Source organism: Doryrhamphus excisus, chromosome 18, assembly GCF_030265055.1.
Source record: "Doryrhamphus excisus isolate RoL2022-K1 chromosome 18, RoL_Dexc_1.0, whole genome shotgun sequence".
In the NCBI taxonomy this organism is placed as follows: domain Eukaryota; kingdom Metazoa; phylum Chordata; class Actinopteri; order Syngnathiformes; family Syngnathidae; genus Doryrhamphus; species Doryrhamphus excisus.
In genome coordinates, this window is record NC_080483.1 from 14,525,717 (window position 1) to 14,550,680 (window position 24,964).

The 24,964-nt window shown below is 39.5% G+C and overlaps 2 protein-coding genes across 3 annotated transcripts in view; one reads left to right on the forward strand and one right to left on the reverse strand.

Moving 5' to 3' along the window:
• cenpp (centromere protein P) overlaps positions 1 to 24,964 on the reverse strand; it is a 63,034-nt gene that overhangs the window by 23,983 nt on the left and 14,087 nt on the right. The window lies entirely within an intron of this gene.
• Positions 691 to 9,316, forward strand: aspn (asporin (LRR class 1)). The gene is made up of 8 exons (XM_058054635.1): positions 691 to 938; positions 3,477 to 3,742; positions 3,862 to 3,974; positions 5,205 to 5,418; positions 5,939 to 6,049; positions 6,210 to 6,303; positions 6,655 to 6,793; positions 7,531 to 9,316. Exons 2-8 carry the CDS (start codon positions 3,511 to 3,513, stop codon positions 7,726 to 7,728), a joined length of 1,101 nt encoding a protein of 366 aa, XP_057910618.1. The 5' UTR covers positions 691 to 938; positions 3,477 to 3,510; the 3' UTR covers positions 7,729 to 9,316.

The window sequence follows — 24,964 nt, forward strand, 5'->3', positions numbered from 1 at the left end:
GTGGCCTGCAGGACACTAGTTTGAGGCCCCTGCCGTTGAATGTCAATTGATCTCATGCCAGCGTCAACATCACAATCCACATCAAATCCACACCAAAATGGAAACTTCGACAAACAAACTGTAATGAAAATGTCCCTCACACAGTGGAGTTCATTAGAACCGTTTCTTCTGAGATGATCTCAGATGGTTTGGAAAATATGACTCCCCCCCCCCCCCCCCCAACGAGAAGATGCATCGAAACCAAAGCGGTGTCTGTGTCTCGGTGCCAAAACCAGGGCATACTTGCTCCGTCTCGCGATGCCTTGAGTTGTGCGTCGGGGGTGCCGTTCCAGCTGGGCTCAGCAGAAAATACAAGCGAGGGATGGAAAATAAAAAAATGAAGCACAGAGGAAGCAAGCGAGTTAACTTTTCCACTCTTGGCACACGTTTAAAATGTTTGCCCGATGCGTAACGTACACAAAATACATGTAGCAGAAAAATAGTTTAAAGGTTTATTGGAATCATGCTGAGCGTAAGCATCATGGAGGCTTATTAACTTATCTCACATTCACAGCAAATTGATAACCAAATAAACAAAGGCTGTGGAAGCAGGAGACCAAACTGGCTCCCCCATGGAGACTTGAAGATCGGGAAGTGTGAGCTAACTACCCCTGGCATCGCTTTAAAGCTGCTGACAAAGAGGCTGCTCAAATTCACAGATGCTGTGATGACAGACAGCGTCAAGAGAAGCTCAACTTCTCACCCTAACAACAGAGCTTTTCCATCAGTGGGGGTGTTCTCCGAGTATTTTTTTTTTTTCATTGCTGCTGAGACAGGGGGGATGCTGTTCTCCATTCCGACTTAGGTTGCATCCCTCAGTCTTCTTAGCTGAAACTGTGCTGCTCCTGCATTTACTGCCTGGAGTTTGAACAGGAACAAAAAGTCATCTGACGGCTAAGGTAGGACACCCGCCAGCGTTGTTGCATTTAATGACAACATTTGTTAAAGTATAGATTATCTTGTATTGGCATCTCAGGCATGGAGAATTTTCATTCTGTGCACAAAATCGGGTCCAAAATATATGTTAGTCCGAGGAAAAGGATTTATTTAATAGGAGGAAGTTTTTAATGTATTTATTTCAGATTAATTTAGCATTTTTAGTGCAACACAAAATCAACCTTTGTGAATACAAGATTGTGGTTTAAATATTTTTTTATATATAAATAAATCACACATAAATAATCTGAATTAAAACCTTTTTATTAATTTTTTCAATTTTGTAGAAAATAAAATAAAAATTAATTTTCATACCAAACAAAAACCAATTACATTGCATTGTATCCGTTTTGTCATCTCAGTTCTTTAATAGACTGAACAAAAAAATAATATAGTAATGATAGTAATTACGTGGTAGTAAAGTGGTATACATCTGTTTTCCGATTTCTTGTCTATGATTTCTTTATTGTGTAATAAATGACGAGAGCAAACCAAACTTATAAACAGAAATAAAGAAAGCAAACCTCGTCTGTATAAACGTTTCCACTTGAACTAGAATACGCTGCTGAAAGGAGCATGCTCAACAGTATTTGCAGTCACAGCAGCCTGATGATCGACCACCACCACCACGACCGCATATTTGTGGCTGGACCGACCGAACACTCTGCAGCAAAGCTCAGAATCCATAAAAATCAGCAGACAATGTCAGACTCTCTGCAGGCGGCAGGAGTAGTGCGGAGGACACATAAATCACTGAGTAAGATGGCCTCAAATGGCAAACAGGTAGGAGATGGCAAAAATATTTGTGTTGGGTGGAATAACTCATTTCCAACTGAAGTCTTGGCATTGGACGTGGAAACAATGACGGAAAAGCTTGGTTGCCCTTATTTAAGTCTTTAGTGAAGCCCGTCACTCATGAATGAAATGGAATTGTTACATTCAGAAACCACAAAATTTAATCAAAACGTGACATTCCAAAGATGTCCAAGGTCGGTCAGAGGTGAGCACTAATAAGTCATAATAAACCAATAGAAGTAGAACAGCACTCAGGAGAGCGTAGACCTCTGCCAAGGTTAACAAAAGTAGGGAAATTTTTTTTGATGGAATGCTGTATTTGTGTTTGTTTGTCTGACCACAGAACTGCGAGGGCAGCGGTTTCTTAAATCAGGAGCATATACTGTACTCTGAGAAAAATAATGTAAACATCCATGAATGGCTTCTATTGTGAAGCAGAAAATACAAATACAAAAGATAGACCAATCCGAACTAAAATGTGAACTATGGGACCCCATGGATCAGGTCGTTGCCATGGTGACAAGTACACAAACTCCACCCCTGCAGAGTCCAGTGACTGAATTGGCTGTTCATTGTTCACATTTTGGACATACTGTACAGCAGGGGGTCTCAAACTCAATTTACTTGGGGGCCACTGGAGCTCGGGTCGCATTTGGCCCGCGGGCCGCAAGTTTGAGACCCCTGATGTAAACAGTATAAAATATTCAGTGCAAAAGCTACTTCAGAAAAAAAAAACGCATTTATTAAAAACAAAAAAATTGTAAAAACTTCGCGTTGGTTCCAATTTTCTACAAGAAAAGCTCTGATAAAACATTCCACTGTTCTCAAATATCTTACTTTTTATTTTTCTACACAAAATAAGATGAAAAATAAATAAACAAATCAAGAATAAAGAAAATCAATCAATCAGTAATAAATAAATAAATATAATAATAATAATAATAATAATAATAAAACGGCAAATAATAAAAACTTAAGAAACCACATATAGTTGGTGGGTAGACAAATTATTTTTTTCAGATTAAAATGAACAAAGCATTATTAGAGCCCCGTAGACATGACAAAACACGACTATAGTCACATTTATACTCTTTTTAATTTACAACATATTGCGCAACTGCAGGGTCTTGAGACACATGCTAACTCGCAAACTAGAGAGCTAGCGGCCTAAACGGTAGCCTTCAAGTTATTTCCTTTAAACTTAAATAGCCAAAAACTTACCACTTCCACACGGATAGGGAGGATAACTATTAACAGTTATTTAACCTTTAACATGAACATTAATCAAACGTAATAATTTTTTTCTGGGTACATGATACCATACAGCATCCATATCAAACTTGCGCGGGCCGCACTAACATTAAACTTTCATATCAAGGCGGGGGCCTCAAATTAGTGTCCTGCGGGCCACATTTGGCCCACGGGCCGCGTGTTTGAGACCCCCTGCTGCACAGTGATAAATACAAAGCTTGCTTGAACCGGTTTGAGTACAGGTGATGCTGATAGCTCTGAAAGCATCATATAAACTGGGACTAAATTGGGAGTGGTCAGAATTAATGTAAATAAATTAATGTAAATAAATGCTTTTCCACTTCTGGCCTGTCCTCCACAAACTACTATAGGAGTCGGAGTAGTAGTCCAAAGACATGTTGGGCTATGGACTTGTTTTGGCCAAACTCTTCTAACGCTTTCATCTGCACCTTCAGCTGATCTGACACTGATCAGTCCTCCAGCCAAACCATGAGGTTGGTGGTCCTGCTTTGTCTGCTGGCACTGGGCAGCGGCAGCAGCAAACACTACCAGCGAGTCAACATCATGGACTTCATGAGAAACTACGACGTCATGATGGCAGATTCGAGGGATGACAATGACGACGACGATGATGACGATGACAGCCATGACCGTGATTACTACGGCAACTGTCCAATGGATTGCCATTGTTCACCAAGAGTGGTGCAGTGCTCCGATCAAGGTGAACAGATTCAAACATTGTGTTTCATAATATTGCAGTTCCCACATTACAATAAGGTTTCTATTTAAAGTAAAAGATCATGACCACCAATGTTAACCAAACCATTTGCGATTCCACAGGTTTGATTAACGTCCCTGCAAAGATTCCTGACAGCACTGTGATGATTGACCTCCAAAACAATGATATCACTGAGATCAAGGAGGATGATTTTAAAGGCCTGGACAAGCTTTATGTAAGAGCAACACAAAAGGACATTTAAAGCCAAATTTGTCTCGCTATAGCACAGTGTAGCAATCCTAACATCAGGCATCGCAAGGCGAATCATCTGAGGAAAACTAAATGAGTCACATCTCATGTGCAGGAAACCACATGGTAATATTTCCAGTCATGATGTTTTTGTATTGGCCCACATGTGTACGTTTATGTACTCACACGAATAATTAGAAGCTCTGATCGTTATCCTGCTTATGAAAACAAACCATGGAGACAAACAGCCGGGGTGTACCATTCCCCTGTACTGTTTTTGCTGGATCTAAAACTCAAATGTAACACGTAAATACAGCAGAATACTAATTTGATACAGTGCCGTAATCAGGAAAAAGTCAAAAGAAACAAACAAAAAAACTTCGATTTACTGGCATTGGTAGTGCAGTCGTTCACATCCATTCATAACTGCCTTAGAGATGCTCGATATCGACTTTCATATGAATAACCAACATACCGATATTGCCCAGCGCTTTATTACCTATACCAATAAGAGCCGATAGATGGATAGATGGGTAGATGGGTAGATGGATAGATGGATAGATGGGTAGATGGATAGATGGGTAGATGGATAGATGGGTAGATGGGTAGATGGGTAGACGGATGGGTGGGTGTGTAGTGTGCAGATGGACAGATAGATAGAGAGCAACATAACAACATTTTGCCTCTAAGGTTAATAAAACATGACCAATAGCCAACCAAAATAACATGCTCTCCTAATATCAACATGCAAGACTGCTTAGTCTTAATAAATTCATAAATAAAATCCATTTAAAGGCTGCTGACAAGAGATAACACGAGAGTTTGGAAAGGTGCACATTTGTATGTGGCACAAACATCTGTTTAAAAACAAAGTAAAAAGCAAAGTATGCTTATTATTTTGCTGCATAAACCCAGCATGAAAAAACACATCCGCACAACCAGCACTTTCATTTCAAATTGCATATTTACCAGCCAAAGGTGAAACTTTTTTTTTATAATAACTATAATTCCAGACCGCAGACATACTGAACTTGTAACCTTGTTGTTGGTTGTTGTGTGGAGTCAATATTAACAACAGAAAAACCAATACCGATCTAATTTTTATACCAATTCGACTGACAAACTGGAATAGGCTCAAGCAAACGGAGCAGTAACATTAACTGCATTTAATCCATCATCAATTTGATCATGCTTTGTTTGGTTTGTCCCAAACCAGGGCTTGTTCCTCATCAATAACAAGATCTCAAAGATTCACCCCAGGGCCTTCAAGAACATGAATCATCTTCGACTGCTCTACCTGTCCTACAACGTGCTGACAGCGATCCCGGCCAATCTGCCACCCAATGTCATCGAGTTGCGCTTCCATGAAAACAGAATTAACAGGATTCAAAGAGATGCCTTTAAAGGCTTGAAGAAGCTCCATGTTCTAGGTATGGACGTCTAAGCACACAATGACATTGATTTGAACTTGGGGGTGTTGGATCTCAGGTGTCTTTGGGTGAGAGGCGGGGTACACACTTGACTGGTCGCCAGCCAATCACAGGGCACATCTAGACAAACAACCATTCACACTCACATTCATACCTATGGACAATTTGGAGTCGCCAATTAACCTAGCATGTTTTTGGAATGTGGGAGGAAACCGGAGTCCCCGGAGATGGAGTTGAATCCGGGTCTCCTAGCTGTGAGATCTGTGCACTAACCACAAGTCCGCCGTGCAGCCACATGTATTTTTTTTTAAATTATATTCTTCAACAACAATTCAAGATCTCAAGCTTTTATTTTACCAAAGGATTTTTAATGGCATGATAAATAAACCAAGTTCCCTCGATCATCTGCATGGATTATAAAAACAGCATAAAAAAACGATATATGGTATTTTAATAGATGTGTGTTCTCTATAAAGAAAGATAGCATCACAACCAGATGTTCTTTTGTATGTTCAAACAGAGCTGGGCGCCAACCCTCTGACCAACAGTGGGATTGAACTGGGAGCTTTCAATGGTTTGTCAACGCTCTACGTTGGCATGTCGGAGAGCAGGCTAACGGCTATACCCAAAGGTACATTCGCTCATCTCCTCTTGCTAATCCAAACAAATCAAAATGACGATAATGGACACAACCAGCGTCCGTTAATATGATGCTTTGTTTAATATTCATAAGTCATTGTTTACACAAGTCACAAGTATTCTTCAGTTGACTCATGTTTTATTTATTTCAGACCTGCCCACTTCCATCACGGAGCTAAACCTCGAGTACAACAAGATCTTTAAGGTGGAAGTCGAAGACCTCATCAGATATAAAAACCTGCAGAGGTGAACATTACTCAAATTTCACTGAGATAGATTAATTAAGTAAATTTCTCCACTTAAATAATTTGATGAATAAATGAATGGTGTGAATGAGTCATAATGTAAACCAGGGATCTCAAAGTCAATTTACTTGGGGGCCCACTAGAGCTAGGGTCTGGGTGAGGCTGGGCCGCATCAGGTTTTCAAAAAAAAAAAAAACACTTTTTTTGGCGGTGGGCCTCAAACTAGCATCCTGCGGGCCGCATTTGGCCCCTGGGCCGCAAGTTTGAAACCCCTGATGTAAACAGTGTAAAATATTCAGTGCAAAGCCACTTCAGAGATGGAAATTCACAAACTGCATTTTAATGTTTGCAGACTGAGCCTGGCTTTCAACCAAATCAAGTTTGTGGAGAACGGCAGTCTTGCAAAGGTCCCCAACATCCGTGAGATCCACCTGGACAACAACATTCTGAAAAAGGTCCCACCAGGTCTCAATTCCCTGCGATACCTCCAGGTGAGAGAAACACGCAGTCTAATCTATCTGATGAACCAAAGAGTTATAAGCTGCCAACAGCACGGATCAACCTGATCGTAAGGTCTAAGATCGCTAAGTAGCTTAGCAGTTTTGCAATTACAAACAGCTTCAGAAATTCATCTGGAAGACTAAGCCAAGACAGTCCTCAAAAGACATGAAACTGTAAAAGTATTACTTGCAAAACAAATATTATTGCAATACTTCAAGCCAAAAAGAATGTCAAAGTTTCCAGTTCGTAAGATGTAAAAACTGAAGTCCCTTTTTCCTGGTCTTAAGGACTTTCCATTGCAGGTGCAGTTGTTTTACAGACCAAAATACAAGTTTGAGTGTTTTGTAAAATTTTTCTGATGAACCAAAGTTATTTTAGAGTTATAAGTTGACAACAGCACGGATCAACCTGATCGTAAGTTCTAAGATAGCTAAGTAGCTTAGCAGTTTCGCAATTACAAACGACCTCAGAAATTCATCTCGAAGACTAAGCCAAGACAGTCCTCCAAAAACATGAAACTGTAAAAGTATTACTTGCAAAACAAATATTATTGCAACACTTCAGCCAAAAAGAATGTCAAAGTTTCCAGTTCGTAAGATGTAAAAACTGAAGTCCCTTTTTCCTGGTCTTAAGGACTTTCCATGGGCAGGTACAGTTGTTTTACAGACCAAAAGACAAGTTTGAGTGTTTTGTAACATTTTTCCAAAATCCCCTTCTGTCTGTTCAGGTTATTTTCCTCCATGCCAACAAAATCACCAGCGTTGGAATCAACGATTTCTGCCCCATCAGATTTGGCGTCAAAAAGAACTTGTACTCAGGCATCAGTCTGTTCGCAAACCCTGTCAAGTATTGGGACATCCATCCGGCCACCTTTCGCTGTGTAGGCGGACGAAGAGGCATTCAGCTCGGAAACTTCAGGAAATAATAAGGGAGGGGAAACGATGCCTTCAAGACAACTCATAAAAAATGGACATCTGCAGATACTCGTTTAACAGCATAACAGGGGAGAGCTGGAAAACCAATCTTAAACGACATCTATGTTTATTGATAGAAAGTCCGACCCCAAGACTCTCCTCTCTGCTTTGCTAGGTACACAACTTGCGCCCCTCCCCTTGCAGTCAGTTTTCCTATAAATAGAGCGCCTCCCACAGACCACACCAAGAACTGCCAAACAACTTGAGTAGTTTTACATGCTACATTCTACTGGGTATAATAACATTGTACAGTAAACCTCGGATATATCGGATTCAATTGTTCCCACTGGTTTTGTCCGATATAAGCGAAATCCGTTATATGCGTTTACGGGAAAATGTCCGTTTTACGCATATATCGGATTTATATCCGGTATATGCGTAAATCGGATTTTATCCGTTATAAAAAGGCACTTCCTTGACTATGTTTCCAATGTACCTGGACTGGGCAATGAAAAGAGACGTAAGGTAATGAGAATTGAACTTTATTGGACTCTGAGCATAACAAATTGTTAATTAAGCTAGGCCCTGTTACGCCCGTCAGGCCTACGTTATTTCCAATAGTGAGGTTAAGATCTCATTCACTGCTGTGCTAGTATTATTGACGTCACTCACTTTTATATTTGTCCTAAATCTGGAGCCAGGAGAAAGACAATAGCCAGTGACATCAACAAGATTAGCATAACGATGCGGCCATCCGATATATGCCAGGGAAATTTAATGGAAATGCATTGGAACGGGACTGGAGATTTTGTCCGAAATAGGCGAAATCCGTTATAAAAAATCCGATATATGCAATGAATTTTTATTGGAAATGCATTACAGAAAAATCGGTTCTTTTTTATCTGTCCGTTGTGAGCGAATTTCCGATATATCCGAGTCCGATATATCCGAGGTTTACTGTATGAGGTACTGTTGAGTAGAAAAATAAGCTTAAGTCGACTCTGTAACTTTCCTGAAATACGACAAACAGATAATATTATAATATTTTCTGTCTTTGTTATATATTTTATTTTGATGAATTTTCAATATGGGGCATTGTTGGCCAGTTGTGAACTATCTGGCACTTAAATCTCTTTTTTTTTCTCTTTTTTTTTTTAAATCTTTTTTTTTTACAAGTTTTCCTTCCAGCAAGTCTGTATTCACTGGAGGATATTGGTGATATTTAGTGCAATAATTGACTCACAATCCCAAGGTTTGTTTCTCTTTTATATGATATCTACATACAGTACATGTTTTGGTATTTTAAGAAACATGACATTTGCCATCATGTGAAAGTGTCCTCAGCAGGGCTGGGGATATACAAACTTTAAAAACCCCAAATGCTTCTAAGTTTGAATTAAATGCGGCAACTAAATTAATCACATTTAAATTATAAATGTGTGGAAATGATCAGCATGTCTGTATATCTATTTTGTATGGAGTACTTGTTAATACAAACAAGTGTTGCCATTTTCTCCAGTGTCCTCTCCTCTAATGGTGCTATATTTATTGAGTATGTCTTTAAATAAACATGGAACACCTTCCCAGACAAATCCGAGTCATGAACTCTTCTTCGTCTATAAGGACTTTGGATCAGACTGTCCTTGGTTGTGTGCTTGTGGAACCTCACTCCATTAACTTTATACCAGTCAATGCTGTACGTCCGTGACAGAAGGTCATCAACATGGTCCTCCAGTAAAAGTTCATGGCTGACTGAGCTGTTATGAGCTGAAACTTTAAAAGGAATCGACAATCCTTATGAGACGAGAACACACCTTTTTCTCTTTTGTGTATGTTCTAAAGATATAAAAACATAACAAGAGACAGCTCATTACTGCACGTAATGGGACACGCCTACGCTGCCCACAAAGACCACTATGAAAAAACCTCCAAAAACCAACAGGGTTGTATGATTTTATATACATGCTGTAACCATAGACAATATTTCGTTGTTCATTCACAGTCGCGGGGCTGCTGGAGCCTATCCCAGCTGTCTTCGGGCGAGAGGCGGGGTACACCCTGGAATGGTCGCCAGCCAATCACAGGGCACATATAGACAAACAATCATTGGCCAATTAACCTAGCATGTTTTTGGAATGTGGGAGGAAACCGGAGTACCCGGAGAAAACCCACGCATGCACGGGGAGAACATGCAAACTCCACACAGAGATGGCCAAAAATGGGATTGAACTCGGGTCTCCTAGCTGTGAAGTCTGCGCGCTAACCACTCGACCACCGTGCAGCCCTATATTTTGTTGCATTTTGGTCATTTTAAGTATTCCTGACTTCACATTAGCTTTTTTGAGCCCCAAAATCGGAAGTCACCTGAGGTGTTTTGAGCACGTTGTGACATGCGAGTGGTGAAGCTAGTTGCTAGCCGACTAGTAGCTAGCTGGCGTGGTAAGGTGTCAATATGGCAGAAACATGCTTCGATCGTTGTAATAATGTTAACAATAATAATAACAATGTCGCTGCAACCTAATAAGCACGGTACATTATATTTAAATGGACTGATGTTGGCACTTTTGGAGTTTTTTTTTGGGATTTTAACAATCCTCATGTGAGATATGAGGATGATAGGCTAAATTCTCCAAAAAAGTGCAGCATTCCCTTAAACTGAATTAATGACGCCCCCTGCTGGTTACTTCTAAGTAGTGACATCTTAAATGCATTGATGGTTTCAAGTCAAGATACACAACACAACATAATCTCATTGTTAGATTTATAAAACTGATTAAGGAATAAATGATGAGCCTATGTTAGACATATTGATTGCAGTGTAAGGAGGTTAGGTTATTTTTGGAATTTTATTTAAAAAAAAACATGATTAACAATGAAGAACTTGTACATTCAGTTTTCATTGGCCTGCAGCAAATTACTGAAAAACTTTTTTTTTGCAGGAATTCACTGTAAAACATTTTAAAGCCCTTTCAGACCCAACATGAAAAAAATGGTTGACCTTATATATTTCTTTAAATTATTCCTAAACTTTTCCCTCTTTCCACCAGCAGATGCCACTGCACACAAAAGGTTCAAAAGCGCTTGGAAAGGTTGTTGCTATTCAAGGAATCTTTGATACTGATTAGTTGGTTTATCGATTGATTGATTTATAATCACTTAAATTCTTGCTTCCCTTAATTTGCTGCAACAATACAGCATTTTTGTGCATAGTCTGCGCTATTGTATATACTGTATTATGCAGTAGATTGTCAAGTCAATCAATTAAGCCCGAAATCTATTCACTTCCTTTCTCTGCTTCTACCTACTCCTTTTCAGAAATGTTGAATTGATGTAGTGAATTGATGTAGATGTTCCTTGTGTAGTTTTCTTATGCATACTCAAAATAAAGTACAAATTATTACCATGACCACACTTCACTACGGTAGGAGATGAATATACAGTAAACCTCGGATATATCGGATTCAATTGTTCCCACTGGTTTTGTCCGATATAAGCGAAATCCGTTATATGCGTATACCGGAAAATGTCCGTTTTACGCATATATCGGATTTATATCCGGTATATGCGTAAATCGGATTTTATCCGTTATAAAAAGGCACTTCCTTGACTATGTTTCCAATGTACCTGGACTGGGCAATGAAAAGAGACGTAAGGTAATGAGAATTTAACTTTATTGGACTCTGAGCATAACAAATTGTTAATTAAGCTAGGCCCTGTTACGCCCGTCAGGCCTACGTTATTTCCAATAGTGAGGTTAAGATCTCATTCACTGCTGTGCTAGTATTATTGACGTCACTCACTTTTATATTTGTCCTAAATCTGGAGCCAGGAGAAAGACAATAGCCAGTGACATCAACAAGATTAGCATAACGATGCGGCCATCCGATATATGCCAGGGAAATTTCATGGAAATGCATTGGAACGGGACTGGAGATTTTGTCCGAAATAGGCGAAATCCGTTATAAAAAATCTGATATATGCAATGAATTTTTATTGGAAATGCATTACAGAAAAATCGGTTCTTTTTTATCTGTCCGTTGTGAGCGAATTTCCGATATATCCGAGTCCGATATACGTATCCGAGGTTTACTGTAATAAACATGTATTACTGTTAAGTAATACATTGACAAATGGGTGACGGCGAGTACCACTCTGATGTTTGCATTGCAGGAAGGTTGCATGCGGGTCTTCAACATTGAACTCGCCAAATGTAACTAGTTCACAGCCCTTGTGTGAAACTGTTGCATAAAACTAGATTTAAAATGATTTAAGATACTGTAGGATCAATGTTCTTACTTTGCCTGCCCAGATTCTAACTGAGCCCCCCTCCCCAATCCGACAGGACTATCTTCTTGTAGACTGTCAGAAAGCCAAGTCTTGCTAAGCTATCTTCAGACCGATACAGCTGACAGGATGATTTCACAGCACCGTTCTGAAGCCCCTCGCAGACATACGCTTCTCCACTGTTTTGTCTCCTTTGAGATGAAGACTCGGGGTGTACTGTGGATGAGATTGGGAGGTAGAGGGGAGCGGCCTCTCTTTCTCCAGGAAACATATGGAACAGATCTGCCACTTGGCCAGACCGCCCTCCCTGCCACGTCTCACAGCACGCATGCACACAAAGATGAACGCACGTGCACGTGTACGTGTACGCACACTCACATAAACATGTTAAAGAGGAGGATATGTTATTAAATCAGTGCTTGTGCCTTCACAGAGGTAAACACGGTAAGAAAGAGCTCAACATGGAGGATCAGTCACAATCAAAACAAGTGATTTCATCAGTTGGAATTAGCAGAATGGCGTTGGCGTATCCATAAATCAAGAATTTAGAGTACTAGTATTTCTTTGGACGATCTGGAAATTGGAGGGATGTCACGAGAAACCCAGTTGACGAGACGATACACGAGATTGGGTCCGCGAAAATGAGAAAATAAGCGATTTTAAATTAACTTTAAGAAAAAGTACAATGAAAAAATTTGACTGGAAAAAGTACTTTAAACTGTCTTTTGGCGAGAGGCGGGGTACACCCTGGACTGGTGGCCAGCCAATCACAGGGCACATATAGACAAACAACCATTCACACTCACATTCATACCTATGGACAATTTGGAGTCGCTAATTAACCTAGCATGTTTTTGGAATGTGGGAGGAAACCGGAGTACGGGGAATACATGCAAACTCCACATAGAGATGGCCGAGGGTGGAATTGAACCCTGGTCTCGATATAATAAACAATCAAAATAATGCAATATTTCCTTTATTATGTCAATCTTTCATTCAGTAAAGTTGCGGAATAGCGTTGGGGAATTGGTTTTCTCACAGGCAATTTGTGCTGTCTGTCTGTCAAACGTTGAAATGTTAACTTTTAAGTGAAGTGTCAGTTTTAATAGTTCCAACTTGTAGCTGAACAATGGCAGTTTACAGTTTTTGTCTTATTTACTGGTTTTCCAGCCGTCCTTTCATGTATCCTTTCATATACAGTAGGAGGATTGTCCTAGCCCTCTTGGTTATGTTGCTGGTCGGTTAGGTTGCTTTGTAGAGGGGTTTATGCGGCTTATGTTGTGGATACTTCATCTTTCAAGACCGCTTGTATAAATGTGATAAATGCATGATGGAAGAAACACTTCCTGTCTTCCACTTACCTTCACAAACCTTATGTGAAACATGAACACATATTTATTTCCTTTACTGTGCTAACTAACAAAAAAATAGTTAGTATGAGCTAGCTAACAATGCATGTCATGGGACCTACCTATTTTAAAGCTAAAGCTTGAACCAAAAAAACTAAAAAAAAATGCTAACAATGGTCCATTTACATAACTTGCATATTAACCAAGCAACAGCGATATTGTTATTATAGCAGCTAACAAGAAAAACCTACTATATTTATCTGGCGGAGTAACACGATGCATCGCTAACCGCTACTCTCAGCGTATCTCACAGAGGAACAGACAGAAGAGTGGATACCGAGGTTGCACTTTTGCTATGAAGACTCACAAGATGCTTGTTTGCAGGACTGGAGCACAAGTCTTGTGCTGGAAGACACAGCCATCCCGATGAGAGCAGACATTGTAAGCGTCTTCACCGTTTCTATGGTGCTGTTGTTGACGGAAGTAGCGTAAGCTTTTCGCCAAACGAGAAATATCATTTTTTAATCTCGAAAAAATCTCTCATAACACAAGATCTCATGACAACCTGAGTAAATTACAGTAAACCTCGGATATATCGGACTCGGATATATCGGAAATTCGCTCACAACGGACAGATAAAAAAGAACCGATTTTTCTATAATGCATTTCCAATAAAAATTCATTGCATATATCGGATTTTTTATAACGGATTTCGCCTATTTCGGACAAAATCTCCAGTCCCGTTCCAATGCATTTCCATTAAATTTCCCTCGCATATATCGGATGGCCGCATCGTGGCGCTCCGATTCGCCGAATCGTGACAGGCCGCTATACGACGTCATTTGCAGCGTTTGCAGCGTTGCCTGCGCGTCCAGGTACATTGGAAACATAGTCAAGGAAGTGCCTTTTTATACCGGATATAAATCCGATATATGCGTAAAACGGGCATTTTCCGGTATACGCATATAACGGATTTCGCTTATATCGGACAAAACCAGTGGGAACAATTGAATCCGATATATCCGAGGTTTACTGTAGTATTTGTTTTCAGCAGTACAATGCTTTCTTAATATTTGCATCAATGCAGGTTTACCATTTTGGTTAAAGGGATAGTTCATATTTTTTGACATTAAGTTAGTAGTCATCAACAATGACTTAACCCCCCCCCCCCACTTAGCACGACACTCCTGATGGGGATGCCATACAACTTCATGTCATAAAATCCAATCTATCCAAACTACTATTCTGAAATCTTGCATATTTCCGAAAACTTGGTTGAACTCCAAAGCGTACTATATTTGGGGCATTTTACTTTGCCTGGGGAAATTGATACAACAGCTCCAGAAGTCTCCGCCGTCTTTGACACTACAAGACGGAATATTATATATTACGTAAGCCGTGAAGGCATATTATGTCAGACCGTAATAGCCACTTGATTAAGAGCAGACAGAAGGTCTCTGGATGGCCTCCACTGAAATAATCCCTCGCCATTCAATCACAGATGTGTACGTCTTCTGAAATGATCTATGCAAATTACAGTTAACATGTCATTGCTCAAGTTTATTCTACAAGGACTCCTTGTGATGCTGCAGTCTGAGCACAAGGAGTACTTTGCTTTTCGTAACCTAAGGTGTACTGGAAAATCTGAGTGCTTTTCAGACATATCGGAATAAATAATGGGGTCCTGTGTTATTTTAATCTTTATTTTCTGTGGTTTGCACATTACCTTGATTATGCCGTAAGCCTGGAAGAAGCCATTAGAGGCCCGAATATTAGGGATCTCACGTTGCCGCTGTTTAAAGCGAGGAGAAAGGAAGCAATGGTAAGGTCATTAAGAAGAAGAGACCGCTACTCTCAGCTGCTTCCTGTGATCGGGGAACCAAAAAACCTCATCAATCATGTCACAATTCAATGAGAAGTAGAAATGCATGGTCGTAGACAGCCGTAATATATCTCACTGGGCATCACATTAATTTTATTATGTACTCGAATGAAGTGTAGTTGACCTCGCTAGACTAAAGTGTCTAAAGCAGGGGTCTCAAACACGCAGCCCGCGGGCCAAATGTGGCCCGCAGGACACTAGTTTGAGGCCCCCGCCTTGATATGAAAGTTTAATGTTAGTGCGGCCCGCGCAAGTTTGATATGGATGCTGTATGGTATCATGTACCCAGAAAAAAATTATTACGTTTGATTAATGTTCATGTTAAAGGTTAAATAACTGTTAATAGTTATCCTCCCAATCCGTGTGGAAGTGGTAAGTTTTTGGCTATTTAAGTTTAAAGGAAATAACTTGAAGGCTACCGTTGAGGTCGCTAGCTCCCTAGTTTGCGAGTTAGCATGTGTCTCAAGACCCTGCAGTTGCGCAATATGTTGTAAATAAAAAAAAAAAAAAGAGTATAAATGTGACTATAGTCGTGTTTTGTCATGTCCACAGGGCTCTAATAAGGCTTTGTTAATTTTAATCTGAAAAAAAATAATTTGTCTACCCACCAACTATATGTGATTTCTTAAGTTTTTATTATTTGCCGGTTTATTATTATTATTATATTTATTTATTTATTACTGATTGATTGATTTTCTTTATTCTTGATTTGTTTATTTATTTTTAATTTTTTTGGTGTAGAAAAATAAAAAGTAAGATATTTGAGAACAGTGGAATGTTTTATCAGAGCTTTTCTTGTAGAAAATTGGAACCAAAGCGAAGTTTTTTTAAATTTTCTTGTTTTTAATAAATGCGTTTTTTTTTTTTTTTTGGAAAACCTGATGCCACCCAGTCTCACCCAGACCCGAGCTCCAGTGGCCCCCCAAGTAAATTGAGTTTGAGACCCCTGGTCTAAAGTAATATGTCCAATCATGTCAATCACCAAACTTGACAGATTTAATTAAGACATGATGTAGAGATGAAATGCGCACAAAACAATTGTAAATCTAGTGCATCCAACTGGAATACATATTATGCAAGGTCTCTCTCCATTTAAGTTTTCTTTAGCGGAATAACTCAGCTATATTTTAGACACAACCAAATCATACACATTTTCACCACCGGACTACCTGCTAGTTGGACATTACTTAAACGCAATCATGTATCACCTTATCTGACTTCTCTCAAAATATTAGAGCAACGGCACTATGTTTCAAAAGTGAGCTTCATCACCTGACTTTGTTGCATAATATTCCCATTTGACGAGGCCAACAAACTCGCATTATACCACAAATATGGCCTCCCAGGGTTTTGAGCAACAAGATCCTTCAAGCCTCTTGCTCTGCTGCGTTGAAGCATATTTGGTGACCCAATAAAAGCTGAGCCAGCATCCAGAACGTGAGAGAATGGTCTTTCACAACTATTTGGGTTGTGTAAAGACAAATAAAAGATTTTTTTTTACTTGGAGATAATTATTACAGATGATTGTTTGTTGTCTTGGCCTGTGGCTCAGCCTAACAACAAAGTTTATTTAGATATACTCCCTGTACATAGCTAATACATTTCATGTGTCTTGACTTTGACCAGCCAACTGCTGCTTGGATATGGAATGGAAAAAACTGCCTATATATGATGACAGCATGTGAGTAACTGTAGATTGACAGTACTTGCAACTAGGATCATCCAAATTTGTCAAATAGGCACAATTAAGACCATATGTGACCGGAATGCCTCAAGCCAACTGGAACGTTTTGGTCTTAAAAGTTTCAATTATTAGTCATTACGACTGTCTATTTCAGAAATGTAATACAAACCACACAAATATTTATTTCATGGACTGACAAATCAAAAGCACCGCCGGTGGGCAAACAATTAAGTTAGGCTATATAAATAGAACGCTAACAAACTAGGTGTCATTAAAATATGTTTTGTTATTGCAGTTTTAAAATGTTCTATTTGATTGTAATAATATTAGTTCAAATTACACATAGTATATACACAAGTATTTATTTATTACATGTTCAAGGCTAGAGGCGTTCTTGTCTCCAGAACAAGTCCTTCACAGGATCAGACTGAACAGCCTTGCGTGTCTGGGAGGATTTTAAGATGGCTTCACCCTCGCAGACCCCATATCATGACATTACACTTTGTAGAAATTAGACCAGGGGTCAGCAACCTGTGGCTCATCAGCCTTTTTGTTGTGGCTCCCTTTGCAATGCTTGAATATTTTTTAAACACCCGAGTGGGGAAAACGTACGTCTTTTTAAATGAGTTACAAAAATCCAACTTTGTGTGAGACCATGAATGCATCTTGGCTGAGTTCTGACTGGTGATTGGATGAGCAGACATGATGCTATCTAGTTAAAATAAGTAATACTTTCCCAGAGCTATTTGACAATTCTAAAAAAAATACATTAGAGATCATTTAAAAACTGCGGCATGGGAACTTGTTTGCGCCAGAGTAAACAAATCAGGTAAGCTTACACATAAATTTATGTAAGTTTATCTCCAATACTAGCAAGAGTACTCCAACTTGTCTTTTCTTATCTGAACTACTTTGATACCCCCAAATTCCCTCCAATGTTGTTATAAAAATACTATGTTTTGCGGCTTCAGGTTATTTTTCCTAAGTGAGCAAGTGGGTAAAATGTCTCTTTTCATACTAAAGGTTGCCGACCCCTGAGTTATTTTGTCCAGAAGCAAGTTTTATTAAACCATTATTCTCAAAAGATCTCGTATTGTCTATTTTTAAGCTAGCAGAAAAGTTTCCCTTTAATTTCCTAGCACACACACTTCTTTAAGATCTTTAAGGCAGAAAGTTTTCAAGAGAAATTCAATAAAAAAGACATTTTCTCCAAATGAAGTCTACAACGGAAGAGGCAGCAGCTGTGCTCATCGCAAATTAGCACGGCGACAAATATGTGAGACCGCAATGGTGTCCTATTAAAACAGACTTAATTACATTAACATGGGAAGTTCCCAGAACTCCCCCCTGTTCTCCGCACATGAAAAACACATTGAGTCCAACCGCAAACAACGACACAGATGAACTGTCAATGTAGCGGGCAGGCACGAGACAGGCCTACCTTACCACAGGACATGCGTGATTTAACTGAAGAAAAAGTCAACATACATACACTTTTAGGGTTTAATAAAAAAATACCATACCAGTGTGGTTAAAAAAAAAAAAAACACACTTGGTTGAATTGATATATCAGACTTATTGAAGGATTTCACGTGGCTGGGCACGAGCGGGCAGTTATTATGACTCCTAAGCTCATGAGCGTATAATAAAATATAAAGTACAGTGGAACCTCCGTTTATGTATGACTGCCTTTCTTCTCGTACACAGTCTTGTTTATCGTACAATATTGCACATAAACTATGTTACTGATCTTGTGGTACATATGGATGGCATTGCCGTTGCCAGCCAATCACAGGGCACATATAGACAAACAACCATTCACACTCACATTCATACCTATGGACAATTTGGAGTCGTCAATTAACCTAGCATGTTTTCGGAACTGCAGTTTACATTCTTTCTTTACAAAAAGATGTTGGAATCACAGTGATCAATTTAAAAATACATGGGTTCTGTTTTTTTTAGTGTCGAAAATCATGGAAGTTCACATATATTGGTACTACTGAAAGGCTGGTATTCTGACAACCTAGGTTGTCCCATTTCTTATAATTTTGCCAACTTTTGCCATTTTTTTTGCAGTGTAATGGGTAGACATTCATTCATTCATTCATTTTCTACCGCTTTTCCTCACAAGGGTCGCGGGGGTGCTGGAGCCTATCCCAGCTGTCTTCGGGCGAGAGGCAGGGTACACCCTGGACTGGTCGCCAGCCAATCACAGGGCACATATAGACAAACAACCATTCACACTCACATTCATACCTATGGACAATTTGGAGTCGCCAATTAACCTAGCATGTTTTTGGAACTGCAGTTCACATATATTGGTACTACTGAAAGGCTGGTATTCTGACAACCAAGGTTGTCCCCTTTTTATAATTTTGCCAACTTTTGCCATTTTTTTTTTGCAGTGTAATGGGTAGACATGATTTTCGGAAAATATAAATGACTTATACATTTATAAACGTACAATATCACAGCCTTTCGAAATGGACTGGAACAATATTTACCACAGTTCACGAGTACAAACTAACTTGCCTATGAAATCTTAGCATAGTAATGGAGTCAAAGCCAGCATTAATCACTATTTTTGCCAAAAGCAAAACATTCCTTAGGGTTTTTCTGTGAATTACAGTATAGTCATCACACAGCAGTCATCGACTATCCAATACTAGCAAGCAGTACAGACAAGTCAGTCACTAATATTCTCCATATGCGTTTTACTGATTTAGTCCAAAAGCCTCGAAACTCAGTTGACAATTTAATCAGTGCTGGACTCTTTGCTACTAACACAGAATATCATCAAGACAACACACTTTATAGATATGATCAAAATCTCATTAGACATGGTTTTATTACACAAGACGACTTTAAACATCAGACTGTTTGAACGTTTTATCCAATTCCACAAGTTAACAAGCTTTTGCTTCTCATAAAATTTTGGCTTGAAATGCTTTCTAGTCACCAAAGCAGTAGGATCACATCTAAACTTTATTTTCCAAATTCTATCTACAAGTGTCTGGGAATGGAAGTATGTTTTAAGGAATTCTAGCTCATTTTCTGTCCCAATTTCAAACTCCAAAAGCGACATAAAACAAGTCACCAATACATTCCAATGGAAGCTAGTAGAAAAGCCTCTCTATAATTGCTAAGGACCTTTGGTGGGAAGAGCTGATAGTATACCTCATGCTAAGATAAGGACTTCCAGATGACAACCATGAAATGGTCTTTACAATAAACAGTCAGCAGCTACGCACAAGGAGCAGACCCTGAGATGTCCACAACATGACATGAACCAAAGATCTTGTTTAATTGACCACAGCTGAGTTTAATGGTGTCTGATGCAGCCTGAAGAAGACGCACAGTAGAAAACAAACTCAAACTATACTTAAAGATACTTAAGCTCCAAGGCTTGCGGGTTTCCTGCTAGCTTCAGAGGGAAAAAAAACATTTACCGAATAGCTGAAAGCAATTTTATATTTCGGATCACTTATGTAATACCAACAAAAGAGACAAAAGTACAAATTAAACATGAAAAAAAAAAACCTTAAATGTAAATAAAAGCAGCAAAGGATGTCTGAATTGGAAGGAATTGTTTAGGATCTCGCTTTCAGGACCGACATCAAATTGTGCACCAAGACCGTTTTTGGTTCCTCCAAAGCTTCATGTGCAACAGCAGAACTGAATCACAGTCTTCCTCTCCAACATCTGCTCTGAATCTAGCTCTGATAGCAGGAACCATGCTGCAGACGTTTCCAGCGGCAGTTCTACAGTAACCCTCAAATACTTCATCATAGTGATATGATTCACAACAGGCAAGAAATAATAAAAAAGAAACTTGTCAATGGAATAAACTACATCCTATATCCATGCCAGAAGGAACATGCATTCTTGTTGCATATCCATTATTTTTGAATGTTAATAGTATTATATTCTTTAAGGAAAATGTTTTTATGCACTCTATATAAGATATAAATATAATATATATACAAATTATCTGTGCTATACTTCTATTATTTTCTCCAAGATTGAGAAAATGTAATCCACACAACTGTTACCACTATATACGCAAATTGGACTATACCAACATAAGGAATTCTCTTATACCATAAGTGTTATTTTCCTTGAGGTACATGCAGCTGTTCTGCTTTAGCTGTCCACTTAAATCCCCGGGGACTAAATTCCAAGATGGAATGCCACTAGTTGAACCGGCTAAGCACAAGGAAAATCAATCATCATCATATACGGGAAGACAAAAAGACTTAAAATATTACATTTACAGTAGTAGAGTTATTGATTTACTCAGTCAGCGAGCTGCTGAAGTTTACCTTTGAGGCAACCGTGATTTGTTTCAATGTCACTTCATGAAAAAGATTGATGGATTATAGATCCAGTTAATTTCCATATTTGGGTATCTTGCAAAGAATCACACTGACAGCTCAGTACTATATTTGGCTACAATACAGTTGGTTCTTTGGTTATGTACAAGTATGATATCTTACACCTAAATTATACCTAAATTAACGTACACATCACTCACTTTTTTTTCGTAAAAAAATTGATTGTTAACCGACCAACTCAATTGTCATTCTTACAACATCCGGGTAGATGTGAAAATTGCCTCTGAACTACTTGAATATGGAAAAAATTAACATTTCTCTAATCAGGCTCACTTTTAATGGTGAATAATTGGAATGGCCTTTATTGTCATTATACAAGATGTACAACGAAATTGGAGAGCTTCTCCTTTCAGTGCAGTAGTCAAGTTTAAAAAACAAAAAAGTATATAAAGTAGAGTAAAAAAGACAATTTAACAAGATATATACAAGATATATCCAAGATATCCAAAATATACACATAGTATTGCACAGGATCATATGCAGGAGCAGATATATTAATTTTAGTGCAATGATCAATGGGTCATAGTGCAAATAATGACTGGTGTATACAAATGAGTAAAGTCACATATGAGTGTATTGTATTGGGTTGTTAAATAAATAAATATGATTGAGGTAGTAACAGAGGCAGTGATGGAAATATTGCACATTTGCATTATGCTTGACCCCTTATTTTCCAAAATGTTGACACTCAGTAACTCAGTAAAAGAAGAATATGGTCTTCCAATATTAAAACTGCCTAAAATGTTTCACAAGAATCGGTATTTGACAAGGCTTAACACAGATGTTCTCATAATAAAAACAATATTTTGTGTCCTCCATGTTGCAAAAAAGAATGTCGATATCTATCAAGTCAGATGTTGACAACGGCATTTGACAAGTGTTTCATATAACACACTGAGGTCTTAATAGTAATCGTAAAAGCAAGCATATTACATAACAAGTCTCGGAGCAAACATAAAACTGTCAGTCGGTAGCCACTGAGCGTTGGCAGGTGGCTCTGTGGAGGGTTAATACATCACGGCAGTCATCAAGCACACCCCAGGCTCTGCTATGCCAAGCCAGGTGGTCCGCGATGTGGAAAGCTCCTATGCAGGCGTATCGACTTTGGATGTGGAAAGATTTCACGGACAAATGTTTTATGGTCTCGGCTGGATTCAATCTGTCACTACATACTGTAGCACCGCCTACACCTGTCATTCTAAAGGCCAGTTCACTGTTCCGCTATAATGACCTTGGTGATTATTTGAACAAACGTGACTGGTTTTGAGCCGAAAAACGTGTCTGCTACAGATTGTGTAACCCTAATATTCATTCATTCATTTTCTCACGAGGGTCGGGGGGGTGCTGGAGCCTATCCCAGCTGTCTTCGGGCGTAAGGCGGGGTACACCCTAGACTGGTCGCCAGCCAATCACAGGGCACATATAGACAAACAACCATTCACACTCACATTCATACCTATGGACAATTTGGAGTCGCCAATTAACCTAGCATGTTTTTGGAATGTGGGAGGACAACCATTCACACTCACATTCATACCTATGGACAATTTGGAGTCGCCAATTAACCTAGCATGTTTTTGGAATGTGGGAGGAAACCGGAAAACACGGGGAGAACATGCAAACTCCACACAGAGATGCCCGAGGGTGGGATTGAACCCTGGTCTCCTAGCTGTGAGGTCTGCGCGCTAACCCCTAGACCACCGTGCCGCCCTGTAACCCTAATAATTGTATTGAAATTATTATGTATGGGTTAGGTTTTTGGTTTTTTTTTTTTTTTTACAAGCCAAAAAGTTTGGTAATCAAGGTATAAAGGGAATCCCACCCTCGGCCATCTCTGTGTGGAGTTTGCATGTTCTTCCCGTGCATGCGTGGGTTTTCTCCGTGTACTCCGGTTTCCTCCCACATTCCAAAAACATGCTAGGTTAATTAGCGACTCCGAATCGTCCATAGGTATGAATGTGAGTGTGAATGGTTGTTTGTCTATATGTGCCCTGTGATTGGCTGGCCACCGGCCCAGGGTGTACCCCGCCTCTCGCCCAAAGACAGTTTAAAGTACTTTTTCCAGTCAAATTTTTTCACTGTACTTTTTCCTAAAGTTAATTTAAAATCGGTTCTCTTTTCATTTTCGTGGACCCAATCTCGTGTATCGTCTCGTCAACTGGGTTTCTCGTGACATCCCTGGAATTTCCAGATCATCCAAAGAAATACTAGTACTCTAAATTCTTGATTTATGGATACGCCAACGCCATTCTGCTAATTCCAACTGATGAAATCACTTGTTTTGATTGTGACTGATCCTCCCACATTCCAAAAAAATGCTAGGTTAAATGGCAACTCCAAATTGTCCATAGCACTATTTGGTCCGCTTCTCCACCGTACAGTAACTCAGTGACCCAGAATTCAATTCAGAAGATCAAGATTCTACAAGTAAGATTTCTAAGTAATTATACTATGCGTTAATAAACAACACAACATCAGTTCGAAGCCCTTTTGAGGCGCCTTTGTGATTAAGGGCTGCACGGCGGTCGAGTGGTTAGCGCGCAGACCTCACAGCTAGGAGACCACAGTTCAATCCCTCCCTCGGCCATCTCTGTGTGGAGTTTGCATGCACATTCCAAAAACATGCTAGGTTAATTGGCGACTCCAAATCGTCCATAGGTATGAATGTGAGTATGAATGGTTGTTTGTCTATATGTGCCCTGTGATTGGCTGGCCACCAGTCCAGGGTGTACCCAGCCTTTCGCTCAAAGACAGCTGGGATAGACTCCAGCACCCCCCGCGACCCTCGTGAGGATAAGCGGTAAAAAAATGAATGAATGAATATTGGGTAATAAAAGTGTTAATGTGACTATAGGGGTGTTATTTCATGGCTACAGGGCTCTAATAATTATGAATGTGAGTGTGAATGGTTGTTCGTCTATATGTGTCCTGTGATTGGCTGGCCACCAGTCCAGGGTGTACCCTGCCTCTCGCCCGAAGACAGCTGGGATAGACTCCAGCACCCTCTGCGACCCTTGTGAGGATAAGCGGTAGAAAATGAATGAAAAAATGAATGAAGGTATAATTTTAAGTCCTTTTTTAATCTATTTCAATGACTAAAGGTTGTCAATGATGCCCAAGAGTGTGATGATAACCATCTGCTATGCGACAAAAGCAGTACATGCACCTCTTTCCTGGCTGCTCAGTACAATATGGATACAGTATGTCAACAATATCGATAATATCGAGACTGTACACCGGAAAATTAGTCTTTCTGCGAAGAGACCAACCATCATGTACACAAAATTTTTGACAGTAAAACCATTTTGTAGTTGCCGGACCCTCTTCCTAGAGTCATAAAAGTTAAAAAGGTGTTCATAATTGCTAACACACCTGTAACACTGTAGACTCATGTTCCTTGGGTGTTTAATCTGCAACCCCCCCCCCCTCCCCTTTTTCCTGTCCCTCTTGAGCCCTGAAAGGGTCACATGCTTTCTATTTAAGTGTTGTGCTGTTGAACTCATCTCTGCTTTTTCACATAGAAGAGTACCATCTCTCATTTTTCCCCCCCCGACTGCAACTTGTCAAGCAGCGACAACAAAAAGAAGAGCTCCGGGGAAGCCCGACATGTCTCTAAGTTTGACGAAGTCTGAAGCCAATCCAAAAGCAGCC